Here is a 19551-nt window from a genome sequence, read left to right as displayed (position 1 = left end):
ATAAATCCATATGAGATCATGAGTCTCCCCGAAAAGAAACAAATAAAAACTACAAACACCATAAGTAGAGGAACATAAATGAGAATTGTTTCCGGCCTAGCTTTCTACAATAAATCAACTCTCTTTAGCTTCCACTAATACCCCATGTTCCCCCACTTAAACAGATGAGGACTGTCATCAAGAACTGAAGGATTGAATAGCGCTCGTAAAGCCATGCCTACAAAAAGCAAACAACCAATAATCGATCATCAGTTGAATGAGATTAACATAAAGTATAAGTAAAAAAACAAATGCCATCCACACTTACCATCAACACAACATTGCATCCAAATAGGCAACCACTATATGAGGATGAGCCTCCGCTCGATCCAGCACCACATCTAGAAACAAACTAGTCAAAACCATCAACCAAGAATTCATGTACACATTCACCCCAAGCATAACCACCGATATGTTGTAAATTGTCTACAAAGGTAGAGTGGTTTTCATCCAAGACAAACGATTTTTTGAATAATCCACTACCGGGAAGGCCTTCTAATAGGGCAATTGTACTACTTGACAGGCCAAGCCCCGTTATCAAGGCAACATTGACCTCACTGAATTGCACACTCCTCTCACCAACTATAAAGCAACGGCTAGTCAAGTCCCACGATTTTACTAAATAACTCAAAATGGACGTCTCAACAATCACCTGTGGCAAATCTAAGAACTGTCCAAAGGGAGTCTGTTGAAGCCTTCTCTTATGCTCTAAACTTAGAGACAAACTCTGCATCATCTCCCTAAATCATCTCGTGGGGCACCTTATCCCAACTTTGTCACTTGACATTTCTTATCGGGAATTTAATACCCTAACATTAGCACAAGAGACAATACGAACATAGTGTACCATTTCAATTTTATATAAAGTTATCAAAACTCAATTACCACTCAACAAAACCAACAAATCAACTCTCAACAATAAACCATATAATATAGGGTATTCACTAAAATAAATGCACTGCACAATTAAATAATAGTTCAATGGAAGCAAAAGTTAAAGATCTTTGTGGTGTTGTACCCCATTTTCAAATTGTTGAGGAATCTAGGAAGAAAGAAATAGAAGACTCTTCAAAGACAAGACAAGAAATATGAACAGGTTGTGTGATGTAGGAAATATAACAGTAGATTGGGTGCTAGTGTTACCAGAATTCTCAGGATTAGATAAAGCTTCTTTTGGTTTGAGTTTTCGATAGATAAAGCTTCTTTAGGTTGGAATTTCTGTTTTAGATAGATCTGTTCGAAGTTTTTGTCGTTGTAATAAATTTTGAATTAGTACATGCTTTGTTCTTGGGTGCCAGGTCATCACCTTACACTTAGTAGTAACCTTTTTCCTTTATTTTAACAATATTTCCTTGATTTACTATCAAAAAATTGTTCTTTCCATTTCTTTTTTAATCATCAACAGCAATCAAGAAATTTTATTCATATAACGAAAATGTAGAGAACCCAGCATTCTGAAAATGGCTACAAGGAAAAGGTATAACACTGCCAAGTGACAAAACATTTGCTAAGAACCATTGCATAGACTATTTGAATTAGCCCCCATGCCAGGTCCCCCACCCCATCCCATACCATATCAAAGAAACATTGCATAGACTACTTGAACTTGCTAAGAACCAAAGCATCCACTAAGCTCTTTGCTAACAATGAAGTCCATCTAAACAAACTGTTCAAAGTTGTTAACGGTGCTCCTACTTCTCTCATTGAAACTCAAAGGGCTTCCAAGTTAGTGTTAATTCCAACTTACAGATTAGAGCAAGTTCAGCCCTTAAAGGATCTCCTAATTTCCTTCACAAACTAGGTCATATAAGCTAAGTACACGGTAACTGAAAACATTTCCCACTACTGATTGGCCTAGGTTTCTAGGAGAGTGCCCATCTTACTTTTCCTACTCCTAGAAAGACATTTAAGAATCACCTACTACTTATGTGAGGTCAAAGCAGCCACTACCTGCCAGCCCCTCAATAAAGAGTCCATTGGAGCACCATTTAATTCATCCCTCATAAAAACTTAATGGCCACACTCACCTTTTTCAGGTCAATGAGAGTGTTCACTTCAAGTTCATGTTGTCAAATATACTTGACTTTCTTTCATACCAAAAACTCCAAAGCACTGCTGCTCTAGCATACAACTAAAACAAGTACACTCCTCTTGGAATTTAGGGATACAAGGATAGAGGAAAATAAATATATGATTTTCATGGATAGAACCCAAGAAGTTCCAAAAAGAGGGAAAAAAAGTGCTTCCACAACTCTGTTATGTAAGAGCAAGAGAGGAATAGGTGGTCGCTTCTAGCTGGATGGCAGTTCAGACATCGATGATTTGCCTTAGTTGAAACCTGACCTAGCGATCTACCTCCCGAGACCTAGAGACCTACCTCTGCCGATTAACTGGAGTCCTGACTGGCGACCTCATTTACAACTTGATCACCTCGATAAGGCGGCTAAGAACACCTTGTCCAAGGCCGACCTGTGGTACCTTGTCGTTATTGGTCCAAGTGACATTGGCGTGAGGAGCAACCTCCCTTGAGGACTTGTCGACTCAACTAAGGTCTAGGTGGTGATTTGCGAGACGTGCTCGCCGACCTCCTCTGTGTGTGAATCTCGTCACTCCTGGGTCTTTTTGAAGTCAGCTCCTGTATCGAATGTTTCAGAGGCACAAAGCCTGGTCTACGTGCAATACTACCTCCGAAAATTTCAACCCAGCCAGCCATGACTTTCCAGAGATCTCGAACGCCGTGCATGAAGCCTACGCCAAACAATGCCTATATATAGGCCTCACCTCCAAACTCACAAGGTACACTTGCAATATTAGCTCACTAGCTATCTTGCTTGCAAGCTTTTCAGCTCGCAAACTCTATTAGCTATCTTAAGCACGCCCATGCTGGATAAGCCACCGCGGGTCCTCTGTCCGTACTTTCTTGCAATTCAACCAGCCATCTAAGCAGACCGACGTCCAAACTGCCATCCAGCTAAGAGCGGTCAGATCGTGAGAGATCGGATCGTGCACCATCACAAATCTTTACACACTCCAACAGATCATTAAATTCCATGAATTTTACAAAAATCTAGCAGAAAGTCGTTCTTGATAAAGTGTAATGCAGCCAACCCAAATAGTTAGGATGAAATCTTTTTTGAGTTATCTTTGAAAGCAGAAACATGATTTGGTGAAGAAATTAATAAGTCAATATAGAAAACATAATTCTCTTATAAAAATTGCCATATCAGCAATGACAGTTTAGTATGCAGCAGAACCCACAGAAAAAAGAGTGAGAAAGAAGACAAACCTCAAAAGGAAGCCCGACACCCAGATCGAATTCCACCGGAGCTGACACGAAGCACTGTAACAAAGCAGAAAAAAATGAGTGAGAAAACCAGTAAATTAGTGAGAAAAGAAGATCGCGAACTCTAGGGAGATCTTCTGATCACATTACTGAATGATAATAGGGGGTTTCTTCGTCGGACGAGATGGTGAAGAAAACGAAACGGTCGGGATCTCTACCGAACGAGATGGGGAAGAAGGCGGTTGCGGAAACTGAAACTATTATCGCCGGACGAGATGGGGAAGAAGACGATACTGTGCTAGAGAGAGAGAGAGAGAGAGAGAGAGAGAGAGAGAGAGAGAGCTTCAACAGAAATAATCAAAGCCGGATGAGATGGGGAAGAAGAAGGTTACGTTTTCAAATAGAGTTTCAACGCTGAGATGTTTTTCGAATAGAGGAGAGCTTCAACGGCCAGATTATTTTTCGAAGAGCTCTTTTTTGGGGTCCAGGGGTGTAACGGGTAAAATAATAAAATTTTCGGAAAAGTGCGGGCAGGCCAATGCAGATTTCTGATTTCCGGTATACAGCTATAAACATTCAAAAATGTCAACAATTCACACTACGCATCAACGCCCGAAAAACGCCCGAAAAACATAACTGATAGAACCGAACTGAAAAATCGGTTAGCCGAACCGATCAGTTCAGTTTTGATCGATGTTTTAAAAAAACTGACAGTTTCGGTTAACCATTTAAAAGAATCAGCGCTTAATCAAACCGACATATATATATATATATATATATATATATATATATATATATATATATATATATATATATTTTAAATCTAATGTTCAAACTGACGGACTGAGTTTGAGACTTTCGGGTTCGCCAGTTTGACAGACTGGCAAACAGCCTATTTGTTAGTCTGAATCATCTGACACCCGCAGTGCATCCCTCTCTCTCTCTCTCTCTCTCTCTCTCTAAACTCTCTCTCTTGAACTCTTGAGCTCTCACTCTTTCAGAATCCCACTCTCCCAATTCTGGGTTTTGGCCTTTGATGCTCCGCCCTCCGATCGATTCACCGATGGCCTCCGACACTCTCTCTATTGTTTGCAGTTTAGATCCCTACTAGAATTGGCAAAATTTTTGAGTTGAATTGTAAAATGATGATCTAGTGTATAATCCACTTATTTAGATTTTTGAAAGATTCAAATATTATATCTTCTACTATTCTTCTATACATGTATCAATTCATTAAGTGGATTTAAAGATTAAAATATTGGGACAACTACTGTTTTTATTAATGAATCCAAGATAAGTTTAATCATTCTCATTTATAGTAAAGATGCATGTTTTTTTGGTAATCTAGTAAAGATTTTTTTTCTCTTATTCAGATATACCCCTATTTGCTTTTCAGTAAGTTATTTACTAGTAAATAAGGCAATAATCATTTTAACCATAAAGGTCCATTATTAAAAGGGGCAATTTTGTCCCCCAATGTTTGGCAACTATGGGTATTACTTACCATTCAAGTGGTTTTCCCTATTGTCCACATAAATCTGAAAAATTCTTGGTTAATGGAAACCAAAATCTCATTAACCAACTCCTCTCTCAAAATCCAAAAAACGAACAGACCCTAAAAAATATCAACCATAATTAGAGTGTGGCATTTCTTAAGCTCACCATCAAATAATGCCAACGCCGAAGTTACACATTATTTGTTAAATCTATGAAGTTCATATTGTTTTATCTAGTAAAATTTAGTTTATTTGTAGATTCAAGGGTCTTTTTTTCACCCAAAACGAAAAATAATGCTTTGTTTTAAGTTTAGCTCCACATAGGAAGCCTATGCTGATTTGACAATTTAACCTGTAATTTGTAAAGAAATAAAGTGTATCACATCAGTTCAGGCACTTACTTTAATTTGAAAGGTATTACTCTAGTTTATATATACAGGCCTAGGAGTTTCCCCTTCTCTCTCCATACACACATGTGGAAAAAAAAAAAGAAAAATAGAAAATAGATAAATAAAAACTTCAATATTAATCATCTCAATCTCTTGTCTAAAGTTTTATAAATCTTAATGTACAAACTTGTTTTCACATAAAAACCCTCCTATGTTTTAAAAATTTTCATCAAAATATAACCTTACTCTTCTCTAATAAAATCATTTTTATGTATCTATTTCCCTCTTCAATAGACAATATGTGTACCATCTTCCTTCCGATGTTAAATACCTCATTTTCTCTTAAAATTCTTTTTGACCCTCCCTAATAAAACATGGGTATAAATAATATGTGTTGGATGGGGTTAAGGTCCAACCTATGACCAACCTTAAACATGAACCTTGGTTAGGAACCAAACCATGTAAAACCTCAAATTTACCAATTCAAACCTAACCAAAATTCTATTCAAACCCCATAATTCCTAATAAACAGCTATAAAACTAGAACCTCCTTTTATGAATGCTACTATTGTGAGGGTACAAATTTCTATTCAGACCCCATAACAAATCTATACTACTATAAAGAGTAAAAATAGCTTCTAAATTTCTGTAAATTTTCTTGACTAAAATACCCACTTTTTTGAAATATGATCCCTCTATTGTGAGGGTAGAAAAATGTAATTTAAATGCTATTATTCAATGCATTCAATTCCCTCTCATAAATCACACATTTAAGGTATTAACTCTCATTCACCCCCATTCAATCATAGATTTAAAACTTTTTTTATTTATTCTCATCACTAAATTCCACTAATTAAATCCATACATAATAAATTAATAATTCCAATAACATAAAAATTTATACTTTTAAAATCTACATGGAAAAAAATAGTATTTTCATATAGGTGGTGGTAAGAAATGGATCAACTCATGTTGCCACAGTTATCCACCTGTTTAAAAGTTAGTGTGTTGTGTTAAATACCCAAAAAAATGTTGCCACAATTAAACAATATAAAATCCCAAAAATTGAGAAAGATAAATTAAATAAAATTTTGGAACACTTTTAACATCATATATTTGACATATTAGACAATAATAAGTATGACAAATAAGAATTATTTTTATTAATGATGGAAATGGAATATAAAATTTTAAAACAATTTGAACATATATTTTTCTCATCATTAAATTCCAGTAATTAAATCCATGACACTAACTTTATTACTATAAAAATAAATATTTTGAAAATTTGTTTGGAAAAAAACATTTTCTTTCCCTCTCGGTGGTGGGTAAGCAATTCAACCATTTGGGGTTAAATGGGTTAATTAACAATGTCATAATTTAATAATAAAACATAAAATATATAAAAACAAAAAGAATTAAATATATATCTAATATTGTATATTCATTATTACTAAACAAAAATAAGTATAAAATATAAGAAGTATTCTTATTAATGATGAAAATGGAATGTCAAATCTAAAATCAACCTGTAAATGAAATGATGTCACAGTCAAATAATAAATTTTTTAAATTATAAAATATAAATAATAAGAAAAATAAAAAAACTAGATGAAATTTTGGGCACATATCTAATGTTATATATTTATAAAAAATAAAATAATGGGTACATGTATAATATTATACATTCATTTTATTGAACAAAAATAAATATTATACATAAAAATTAATTTTATCAATGATATAAATGTAATACAAAGTTTAAAGTCAACATAAAAATCAAACTATTTTCCTTTCTTTTTTTGAAAAAAAAATTGTTGTCCTTTTTTGGGTGGTGGGTTATTTGTTCGTGTCAAATGAGTTAACTAATGATGTCATAGTTAAATAATAAATCTTTAAAAAGTAAAAAAAAAACAAATAATCAAAAGAACACAAAAATTATAAAAAAATGTATAAATCTCTAGTGTTATGTCTTAATTATATCAAACAAAAAATGAGTGTAATAAGTAAAAATATTTATATAATGTAGATAAATTATATAAATTAAAATCAATTTAAAAACAAAGCTATTTTTTCTATCTAGATTGTGGGTCAATGATCCAACTTTTTCAAATAAACTCATGGTTAAAAATAATAATAATAATAATAATAATAATAATAATGACAAAGAAATTGTTATTGTAATTTAAAATCTCCTTGTGCAATCCACATGAAATTTGAATTTTTTGTGTATATTTACTTGTTATTTTATAGGGTCATTTATTATAGCACCACATATAGTTTCACAAATTTACTTAGACCTACCTATAATTTGTATTTTACTAAAACACCCCTTATACTTTTCAACCTATTTATCAACCTTTCATTAAGAAATATTTGTTTTGCCATTTGAATATAGTAACATGATCACCTAAACTAAGTAGAAAATGTTCACCCATGGTTGTTTTATTCCAATTATACCCTAAACTGAGTGGATAATGTTCAAGGATACAGATCCATGGCTGTTTATTCTAAAAGTACCCCTAACACTTTTGCATAGAAAACAATTTTGATCAAATAGAGAATAATAGATTGTCTGTCCATGTTTTACTAGGGTCAAAAATGGGAATTTTGTTTTTAGTTTCTTTTCATTAAATTTATTTGAATGGAATGTAGGGTTAAAACTATCATTTTGGAAGGTCGGTTAAGTAAATTGATTGCAAACTATAGGTGGTGTTTAGTAAATGTGCACTATGTATTTATTTATACTATTTACTGTGTATTTATACCGTGTGCGTGTGTATACTTTTGTGTACTGTGTATTTATTTATATTGTTAAAAGTATCAATGAGGGTGTGAAACTTATTTTGTACTAAACTACCCCTATTTTTTAATTTAGTTCCTCTTTAATTTCTAGGGCTAATAATGTAATATCCTTTACAAATTTTCACCTTATTTAATTCCCTTATCATTAAGCCTTATATTTAAGGAACTAATTCATAATCTCTTACATTAAATTTTGCATTTAAGGTATTTTTTATTTAATAAATTCTGATAATTAGGTCTTTATCAAATACTTTTTAACAATATGAAACCCATGTTTTTTTAAGGATAAAATGCTAAAACCTCCCCTAGAGTTTCTAACCATTGTTAAAACTTCCCTTAAAATTTGGTAATTGCAATCACCACCCTTGAACTTTTCAACACAACTACAAGTAGACTCCTTCTCTTATAATCCTCTAACAAGAGGCATGAAAATGTCCAAAATAACCATTTTATTACTTTGACTAAAATGTTTAATTTCCAAATTTTTCCTTGATATCAATCACTACCCCAAACCCTTCCAACCTCTTTTCTAAAAGTGATTTATTTTATGAAATTTCCCTTCATATAAATTTCTCAAAAAGTTGCAATTTTAAACTTTATTTTTTTGTTGTTCATAAAATTCGCATTATGCTATAAAAAAACCAGCCTCAATGGTAACTACATGGGTATTTTGGACACTTTGTGTGCCTCTTGTTAGAGGATCCCAAGAGAGAGGGTCTACTTGCAACTGTATTAGAAAGTTAAAGGGAAGTGATTGCAATTATCAAACTTCAGGGGGGATTTCAGCAAATTATCATTTTATAAAATTAACAAAAAAAAAAAAAAAAAAGAAAATGGAACGATTCTTCCGTCAAGGTGGTGGCTAAGCCAATTCGACCATTTGAGGTCAATTTGGGTTTAATCCATGTGGGCCATTTCTTTGATATTTTATATTAATCATAATAAACAAAAATAAGTGTCATAAACAATAATTGTTTATATTGATAATGGAAATGAAACACAAATTTTAAAATCAACCAAAAAATGAAATTGATTTCCTATTTGGTCCAGATCAATAGCTCAACTTTTAATTCAAATATGACAATATTTGATGTCATAATTAAATAATAAAAATATAAAAATAAAATTGAAAAATACATAAATTTTGCAAAAAAAGAAAAAGAAAACAGTTGGGCGCATCTTTAATATTGTATATTCATCGTATTAAAGAAAAACAAGTGTCATAAATAATAATTATTTTTATGCACATGAAAATATAACGAATGCAAAAAATGTAATTTGAATTTAGTCCCATTTTAATTGTGAGAGCAAAAAATGTATTTTGAACTATTATTTTTCACCTCATACAAATTCATCTCATTGAGTCATATATTCGAGAGACCAACACCTATTATATATATCTCATTAAATGATATATTTAAGACATTTCCTCACCAATAAAATATGTTATTAGATTTATATCCAATACTTTTAACAATAAATCTCATTTTCTTTCAATGTTGAACCAAAAAATGAAGTTGTCATTCTGTCTATGTGGTGGATAAGCAATTCAAACATCTAAGTCAAATTGGTCAAGCCATGATGTCATAATTAAATAATAAAAATTAAAGAAAGACAAAAACAAAAAAAAAAGCATAATATTTGTAAAAAACATTTGAAACATCTTTAATTTAAATGTATATTATTATCTTCATCATCTAAAATTGCAATGTGCAAATTTACCGATCAAATATAAGATGGTGATGATCTCAATACTTGTTTCTTGGGGCTGAAGTGGCTCAACTGAATAATTTATCAGTCATTGTCTTTTGATAAGTAGAAAATAATTTAATAATAACAGATTGAAGGGTGAGCCAATGAAGAGCACACACAACCTCCTTAATAAATTACTCACTAAATGACAAGACATTTGTTATACCAATCAAACAAAGGAGGAGAGGATAAGAATCCTTTTGCATAAAAACTAAATAAGAGAATTGGTGTTTGTGGTGTGTAGAGTAGGATCCAACAATGACAAGTAGATGGCTCTAATGAAAATGAAATCTTGCGTGTCATCATTGGTGGTAAATATTTGTATTTTTATCCTCGTCATCGGCCGATACCTTTGACATTAGCACGTGCCGAGCATTTCACCGTTAAAGTCTAGATCTTATCCTCACAGAAAATTGTTCCAACATGTTGGAACATGATCTATGCCCGCAGATGTCATACATAATGGGTCCCACTCTTATTGCAGTTGGTTTGAATGATGACTAAGACTGATTTTACACATTGACAAGGATGTTATGAACTTATGACTATACTTTTCTCTTTTTCTTTTAATTTTCAATTGAAGAAATAGAAGAATAAATTAAAAAAACAATATAAATCATTTTATTGTATAATTAATAAACTTAAATTATAACGACCACGAAGTTCTTAGTTATATATATATATATATATGTATATATACTATATATTAGTGCATCTTTCTTTGGATTAAGTTGGGGACCATCAACCATGGCATTATGAGAGAGATATTGACCTTGGTGGACCACCAAACAGGGCCTTGGTCCTTGGGCCAAGTATAAACAACTAGCTTTATAAATTAGCTCGTTTGTTCAAGGCTTCAAGTCAAGCCCAATTAGTTATTGACTCGTTTTATAGAGCCTTTCTCACTCTTATTGGGCGTTAAGGCATTTTATCAATTTAAGTGGCATTTTCGTCATAATCAAAATTCCTTTTAACTTTACCTAATTTGCGCAAAACCAAGGCGCGCTTTTGACTTTTAAGTTTTACTTTACCTACCTACCTATATATATGTTATTTTCTTTTTTTCCGCAGACCGGAGACGATTATTAAACGGTGACGTCGATCCGTTTTTACCGTTAGATGAACTTTTCCGTTAAAATCGCATTTTAGGCGTACATCATACTGATCCATCTGCTTCTCCAGAGCAAAAACCAAGGAAAAAAAAATTTCCAGGATTTTGTGCTGAGACAGCGGGAGAGGCGACGAAATCCATACAGAGACAGAGAGAGAGAGAGAGAGAGAGAGAGAGAGAGAGTTTGGAAGTCAAAATTTCTCTTCCCAATTGGACTTTATGGGCTTAAGATTTCTATTTTTACTATCAGTAATGGCGTCCGTGTCTCTGAGTCGTTCATTTGGAGCTCCTCTTCGATTAATCTCACCACCTTTTGAACCCCTATTCATTGACGGTTGGCAATGACAGTAGCAGCTACTCTTAGTGGTTTCTTTTCAGCTTGGAGTTTTTATTTCTTCCGGAGAGTGTTTTCGTCGATGTTTTATTAAGATTAGATAGATCTGAAGTGTTCGTTTTCTGTGGCATCGGTGATGTCGGGGTTTACGGGTTCATTCTCACTTTCCTACTGTACTGGTATGTTTTCATCGAGCTCCTCTAATACTTCTGCGATTATTTTTTTCGTCTGTTCTTTAATAACGGTTCATTTTTTTTCCCTTTGTTGGGTTATGTTGAGGTCGTCAGTCGGTAATTTTCGTAAATGTAGCGCATTTGCTTGGTTTAGCTGATGATGATTTAGTTTTCGGTGTTTCGACTCGATTGAACTAGGGTTTATTGGTATTTAGGATTGTTGATCTTGTCTGGCTCTGCCTGAGTATTACACCTGCTATTTGTTGCATTCTCTTATTCTTCATGTAGAAATACACACTACTTATAGGTGTGAGCTCATGGATAAATATATCTAGTTGGAATATATTTCTTACGAGGATGGTGCTGATATCTTTCGTTCTGGCGAATATGAGATATTACCTGTCTTTGCACACAATACTTTACCTATTTTTTAGGGCTTTAAGCTTCAAAGTTGCGAAAGTTTTCTTTTATCATCTGTTCTGCAATTGTTGAGTTCCTTATTATCTTTCTGTCTTCATACATATTGGACTTTTTCTAATACTTGAATCTCCAGGAGTTGTGAAAAAGGTTCGATGGTTATTGCTGGAATATTTGCTCATTCTGTCTTACAGATTATTCGTCACTGGTGCTGAATCTCCCAACCATTTTTCGGAAACACCTCAAGTGTATCCCCTTGGAACTCCATTCAGCAGGCCTACTGTTCCTGAATTTCCCCTGCCAGCTAATCTTCCACTATTTCATCATTCATATAGGAAACATCTTTCTCCACATGCTGCTCCTGCAGTGCTAATGCCAGCCGCACCTCCAAATTATGGTTCACTAACAACTTCTAGTCATCCCCCTTCAAGCTCACAGTTGTCAAAACCATCGATGGAAAGAAATCAATTACCACCACCCAGTACTGGCCTTCTACCCCCTTGCTTGACCGGTGTTGCTCCAACACATTCAAATGCTGGTACGCTTCCTTCTGGTTTAGCTCAGCCACCGTTGTCTCCTCACATCTCTGGTAAGATATATTATAGTTCAGTTTTTCTTTTTACATTTCCAACTTGAGTAGGGCCTTGATAGCAAGTGCGGCTTCGAGGCAATATTATTCCATTCTTTTTAAGTTAATATGAAATATTTATTTTGCTCTAATTTTTACATTCTTTTATCTGCTTTGGCAGACTGTTGTGAACCGGGCATGGTACTTAAACGAGGGAGTCGGGCTTGCCATTGTGTATATCCAATTAAGCTTGACCTTCTCCTTATGAATGTTTCTCTGAATTCTAATTTGAGTCCATTTCTGGAAGAATTGGCTTCTCAGCTTGGTCTACGAGTTTCTCAGTTTGAAATTATCAACTTCTATGTACTTGGCTTATCAAAGCTGAATATTTCGATGGATATTACTCCACATACAGGGATAAGTTTCTCTGCCAGTGATGCACATGTTATAAACACATCCCTTGCTGAACATAGGATTCATCTTGACCCAGCGTTAGTGGGTGACTACAAACTTCTTAATTTTACCTGGTTTAAGCCACCTGCTCCTACTCAAGGTAATCCTCATTTGATGTCTGTCATAATTATGATCTCATTGCCTACTTTGTGCTGTTTTATTTATTTATTTATTAGTTTGTTGCTTTGGGTATCTAGTACTACCTTGTACTTGCATCCTAGTTATAGTCTCTGTGAGTGCAATTCCACTTTGGTCCCTTTAGAAATGGGAACAAATGTTCATGAAACTTATGAAGCATAATAAAATTAGTATGAAGACATTGTTATATCACATTTCAGGAAATGCTATGAGAAGCATACAAATTGAAAATATATTTGTGATTTTTTTTATATAGTGTTGATTGTGCCTCTGTTCTTTTTTTTTTTTTTTTCTTATGGGAGAGTAAACGATCATACCTCTGTTGAGGAATTATATGCACTCCACTTATTTGGAAAAGCCTTGCCCCAATTATCTAAGGCTGGTATTTGGCCATTCCTTTATAAAGGGCCACAATTCAGTTAGCAGTCACAGGAGTTTTGTCACCTGTGCCAACTTCCTTTTTGGCCTTCTCCTTGCTTTTTAGGGTCTTTAATTTGTGCTATATCAATCCTTATTGGAGCAGTAGGTTGTTTTCTATGAACAACCTATCCTCTTATTCTTGTTGTTCATCCCTCTGACCATTTTGTATTGACCTGATTAATCTTAGTCTTTTTATTCTAAACATATAACTCAACAAAAGTATTATTCCCAACTTATTGGGATGGTTACATGAATTTTGTTTTCCCATTCCACCTATCAACTTCCATACTCTTTTTTTGATCAATAACTTTGAAAATTTTCATTAATTAGAAAACTTTAGGATACAACAAGAAGTTGTGAAAGAAATCAGCTTAGTAAGCTGACCCTAGACAGAATTACAAATGTGCCCAAAACATATATGTTCTTTGAACCCCTTGCTTTGCTAAGCTATCTGCCAAACTGTTGGCAGATCTCCTAACCCATCCCACCTGGATTGATATGTTCCTTGACATCCATTTAAATCTTCGGAAATCATTCTTCAACTGCCATGTCACCCTTCCCTTTTTTGCAACCATTTTATCACTGTTTTTGAGTCTCCCTCGATGATCAGTCTGTTAATACCCAACTCTTTAGCCTTCTCAACCCCATATGCTACAGCTAGAAATTCTGCCCTTGCCACATCACCCTCCTCCACAGGAATGGAGTACAGAGCAATAATGAGTCCATTTTCATCTCTAATGGCCCCCCAATGCGTGAAGGGCCTGGGTTATCCACACAACTCCCATCAAAGTTCAGCTTCTTCCAACCATCTGTTGGAGGAGACCAAGCCTCAAAAAATTGTTGTCTCGTAGATGATGAGGCAGCAATAAGTCCCCAAACCTTGAAAAAGTGTTCGATCTTAAAGGCTTCAAACAGCTTCAAACTTTTTACCCAATGTGCCACCCTCAATGCTATTGTTTCAATTAAAGCTTCCTTGCATTTTTCTTTTCCTTCAAATACTCTCTCATTTCTTTCCTCCCAAACAGTCCAAAGTATTGCTGCTCTAGTACACCTCCAATAATCCTACCCCTCCTTTTCAAGCCACTGATACCATTAGGGCTGAATAAACCTTCCAACATGTCAGGAGAGGACCACCTACACCCAAAAAGGGAACTAAACCAATTCCAAATAAATCTGACGAAAGGGCAAGATATTAGAAGGTGAAAAGCAGTCTCACCACTCAACTTACACGGGACACACCAGTTAGGGGACAAGCACCAATTTGGTCTTTTCCTTTGAAGTACATAAAAGGTATTAATACAACCATGAAATACTTCCCAACAAAAAGCACTGCTTTTAGGGGGGGGGGGTAGGAGGGCACCAAATTTCTTTGGCTAGGAAAGGAAGAGAAGATTGTGTGGCAACCAACGAATGGAAAAGGGATTTACAAGAAAATGGCCTGTCAGAATTAGGACCCCAAATCCTAGAATCTGACCCACCTTCCCCTAGGAATGCTGAATTCAGCAGACCTAACAGCTCGGACACTGCAAGAAGTTCAGACTCTCTAAGGTTCCTGTAAAATCCAAAATTCCAATTCAACCCTGGAAGGTGAGCTGGTTGACTTAAGAAATATGAAATAGGCTTACCCTTGAACCTGGACAGAATTTCTCACCCAAAGGAGTAATCTCCAATCCACTCCCAAAATCCGATTTTACTACCAAAAGACAAGTCGTACCTGACATGATTTAGGAATGTAGGGAGAACATCATGGATGGCCTTCCAGGGAGTAGGAATGGCAACGGGGCGGGGACGGGGAGCTTCTCCCCATCTCTGCCCCCACGAAAATCCCCACCCCTGTCCTCGTCCCCGTCCCTGTCCCCACGGGGATCCTCATCCTTGCGGGGATCCCCATTCCCTATGATTTTTTATAATGTTAACCATTTTGTTTTTGTTTTTTATTTTCTTTAAAAAAATAAAATTAAAATAATTAAAATTTACAATCCTATTAGAAAATATTCAACCATATTTTTAAAATATTAATATATAGATGTATGTGTACATATATAATATATATTAGTGGGGATCCCATAGGGCGGGGATCGGGGTCCCTGCGGGGCGGGGAGTGCTCCCCGTCCCCGCTAACAGGGATGAAAACTTCCCTACCCCCGTCCCCACGGGGGTAAAATCATCCCCATCCCCACCTCATTCGGGGCAGATCCCCACGGGGATTGGGGAAATAGGGAAAATTTCCATCCCTACCAGGGAGCAGCCAAGGTAGCCCTACGAAGACCTCTAGCATCCCATCCGTTGCTTGACATGCCATGAATGCTTGCAACCACTTTGTGCCATAACTTTTCATTTTCATTTGGAAACCTCCAAAGCCGTTTGCAAAGCAAAGCCTGATTCTTCAGTCTAACATTACCTATTTCCAAACCCCCTTCCACCTTCAACTTCCTCACCAATTCTCATCTAACCAAAAGATCATTCTTTTTTATCTCTAGCTCCCAAAGAAAACGCCTCATGATTTTTTCAATTTTCCTCACTATCCCTTGTGGCATCCTAAATACTGACATGTACACTAGAAGATTTGCTAAAGTAGACTTAATTAGGGTTATTCTCCCCCCAGTGAGATAGTTCCTTTTTCACGCCGCCAAGCGCTTCTCGATCCTTTCCACCACCGGAGACCAAAAACTAGCAAATCTAGGGTTGTCTCCAAGGGGTAAACCCAAGTATTTCATTGGCCACTCACCTTTCTCACAACCTAGGGAATTTGCCAAAAATCTCACTTCATCCTCTTCAATGTTGGTTCCAACCAATAAGCTCTTTGACCAATCAATCCTCAAATTAGACATCCTCTCAAAGAGTTTCACAACCAGCCTCAATATTTCCACTCCCTCCCTACTTTCTCCATCACAAAAAATAAGAATATCATCTGTGAACTGTAAGTGAGTGACCAAAACATCATCCCTCCCAACTGACCAGCCCCTGAATAGTTGCACACTATTTGCTTTTGTAATCAATTTACTTAGGGTTTCAGCAATCAAAGTAAATAGAAAGGGAGAAAGGGGGTCACCTTGCCTGAGCCCACGGAATCTTTCAAAGAAATCATACATTGTCCCATTAACTATTACTGAATAGTGACTAGTTTGTAAGCATCCCTTGATCCATTTATACCGCAAATTTCCAAAGCCACACCTCCTCATAATATCAATGAAGAAGTTCCAATCCACTAAATCATAGGCTTTTTCCACATCCTGTTTGATAGCCACTCCTTTCCTCTTTAATCTCTTTTAAGCTTCTGCACATTCATTGGCGGTTAAGATTTGATTAATAATCTGTCTATCTTGCACAAAGGCCCCCTGAGTTTGAGAAACAAGTGGAGGGATCACCTTCTTAATCCTCAAAGATGGCACCTTTGCTATCACCTTGTAAATACTAGTGACTAAACTTATTGGCCTGAAATCCCCTGGTTGGTTGGCATTGTTCTTCTTTGGGATCAGTACTAAAAAAGTAGAGTTCATTCCCGGACTTATCACCCCTCTTCTATAGAATTCATTGAACACCCTTATCAGATCTCCTTTAATTATGTCCCAACAGTCTTGATAAAATGCCATTGTGAAACCATCAAGCCCTGGTGATTTTGATCTATTCATAGAAAAGACTGCTTCCTTAATCTCTCCTTCTTCAAACCTTTTTTTCTAGAAATTGGACTTGAGTCTCCCCCAACATCTCCTAATCGTTGCCTTCAATCCTCCACCTCTCAATTGGGGGCCTTCTATAAATTGACCTAAAATGCTCAGAGAATGCTTTAGCAATCTCACCTTGGTCCGTGACTTCACTTTCCCCCACCAGTAAAGAGGTAATCATGCACTCCCTTCTCCTTCCATTTGCAATGGCATGGAAAAATTTTGTATTTCCATCACCTTCTTTGATCCATCTCTCTCTTGACTTTTGCTTCCAACATATTTCCTTTCTCAATAATGTCTCCCCTAGCTCTTTCTTCAAATACCATCTCAATTCCTTTTCACCTTCACCTAAAGTTGCTTCTACCTCTTTACTATTTATTGCCTCAATCTGAGAAATCAGATCATCTTTCTTCTCCTCCAATCTGCCAAACTTCTCTCAACTTCCATACTCTTTGCTAACGCACAAATCCTCAGGTATTTTCTTACGGCCTTAACTCATGTCCTTTCTGCCTTCTCCTTGCTCTTCTAGGACACTCAACTTGCATTGGATCAATTCTTGGTGGAACAGGTGGTTTTCTATGCATAGGTCCTTACCATCTTAGGGCCTGTTCGTTTGCTCTGAAGTCTGACATCTGAAAGTGCAATAATTACACTAAGAGGTATATTGGTAATGGTATTGGTGAAATTTTCTTTCCTCTGAACTCTGAATGCAGAGAATGTTGTTCTGAATTCTGAATTTTGAAAATTATCAATACCCATTTTGACCTCATATATGAGAATTTTTATTTGTCCTTTTGGGGTATCATTGGAAAACAAAAAATTGTATAATTGCACTTTAGGAAGCGAACAACCATTTTTCTCTTAAAGTTAAAAGATTCCTCTTAAGAGATATGATTTAAGAGGAAACAAACATGCCCTTGGTCTATTTTCCCTGTTTTGCCAACTATTGGGGCTATTTCTAGATTCCCATGAATGTACTCCTTGCTACAGAATGTTTCTGTAGTTCAAAATTTTCATTGATCCACACTCTCTACTCTTGTCAATTAAGACTATATCTTTGGAAAGAAACATATACCGTGAACTTCTTGTAAATTCCTAGTTAACCCATCTATAAATAATGTGAAACGATATGACATAACCACTGGCTTTAGTTTTAACCTTCGGCTATTTAAAACTCTTGTATTTTCCTAGGTGCATTTTCCCAATTAATTCTCCATTATATATATTTCTAATCAGGTGAATGCACTAACTTAGGGATTGTTCCCAAATCCACAAGGTTTTGTTGCCAAACTCTGTATCATATTTTTTTATCCAAATTGAAAATTTTAGGTGATGATTGCTTCTCTCTCAATTTCTCTATACATCATCAAATTACAGTGATAACTTCAATTGCTGATCTTTCTGGCATGAAGACCCAATTGGTTTTGGACCTTTTTCCTGTATCCTTCATTTTGTTTCTTAGTTTTTGTTTATTCATTCTCTCCCAAAGTTTCACAGTATGGCTTATAAGATTGATGTCACTATAGTTACTGCAACTGTGTATGCTACATTTTGTTTCTTAGTTTTTCATATCCTTTAAAATTTGGCTCTCCTGTGTCCACACCTACCTAGGATCCTCCAATTAATCTTAGCTTTCCCCCTTTTTAAGTTTAACCATTTGCTAAGAGCTTCAACAACAAGCTCAAATAGCAATGGTGAGAGTGGATCTCCCTGATGTATGCCTCTAGAAGCCTGAAACAATTCAGTGGATGATCCATTAACAAGAACCAAAAATGGACTTGTCAAAATGTAAGAGAATATCTTGCTCCTCGCCCCCTCCATTTCTATGCAAGTTCCTCAAGGTTGTACAACACTAAAATGAAGTGATGGGTTTTAGACTTTAGAGTCACAAGTGTTGCTTTAAGTTTGAAAAATGGTGGAATTTAGGTCCTTTTGGACTCTTCTTTTCAACCATAAATGTTGGCCTGTTTGCTCTACTGATTTGTTGTCTTTCATAATCTTGTGAAGCCTCTCTTCATTATTTTATAATATTTCAATTTCCATGTAAAATGACCAGATTACCCCTGGTAATGTAACCCGGCCCAATTGCATATATTTCAACACTTGCAATGCAACTGCTCCAGTTTTTCCCTTTTCCTTTTTTTTTTTTTTTTAATCTTGGGGGGGGGGGAATCTTGTGTGCATGCGTAACCATTTTGTTGTTTCACTTGATTTATTTATGAACATAACAATCTTAGGTTATTAATGAAATTTGTTCTATATTTGAATTTTTACCTTTACATTTGATTACAGCCCCAGCTTCAGCTATGTCACCTGTTGTTGCTCCAACTCATTTGCCCTTCCCTTCTACTTCATCTGTTGCTAACAGTGGGAAACATACAAACTTGGCTCTCATTCTTGGTATTGGTGTTGGTGTCCTGATAATTATAATTATATCTGTGCTAATTATTTATACATGCACATTGGATCAAGCAAAGGAGTCACCTTCCAAAGAAATCGGTACATACT

At 35.4% G+C, this 19551-nt stretch overlaps 2 protein-coding genes across 2 annotated transcripts in view; one reads left to right on the top strand and one right to left on the bottom strand.

Annotated features, from left to right (window-relative positions):
- On the bottom strand, window positions 1-11204 carry LOC148867731 (uncharacterized). The gene is made up of 5 exons (XM_088976502.1): window positions 11120-11204; window positions 3468-3615; window positions 3326-3379; window positions 308-380; window positions 1-217 (listed from the first exon to the last, which is right to left on the bottom strand). The coding sequence occupies exons 1-5, from the start codon at window positions 11202-11204 to the stop codon at window positions 125-127; spliced, it is 453 nt and encodes a 150-aa protein (XP_088832628.1). The 3' UTR covers window positions 1-124.
- LOC148867730 (uncharacterized) overlaps window positions 10920-19551 on the top strand; it is a 34887-nt gene continuing 26255 nt past the window's right edge. The window contains exons 1-4 of the mRNA XM_088980287.1: window positions 10920-11388; window positions 11936-12388; window positions 12549-12920; window positions 19336-19542. Coding sequence (XP_088836413.1) covers window positions 11346-11388; window positions 11936-12388; window positions 12549-12920; window positions 19336-19542 — 1075 coding nt within the window. The 5' untranslated portion in view covers window positions 10920-11345. The remainder of the gene's footprint in view (window positions 11389-11935; window positions 12389-12548; window positions 12921-19335; window positions 19543-19551) is intronic.

Source organism: Nelumbo lutea, chromosome 3, assembly GCF_056320005.1.
Source record: "Nelumbo lutea isolate HS-2025 chromosome 3, American lotus-T2T, whole genome shotgun sequence".
Classification (NCBI taxonomy): domain Eukaryota; kingdom Viridiplantae; phylum Streptophyta; class Magnoliopsida; order Proteales; family Nelumbonaceae; genus Nelumbo; species Nelumbo lutea.
Note: the sequence above shows the minus strand (reverse complement) of the source record. Positions and strands in the feature narration are given on the sequence as shown.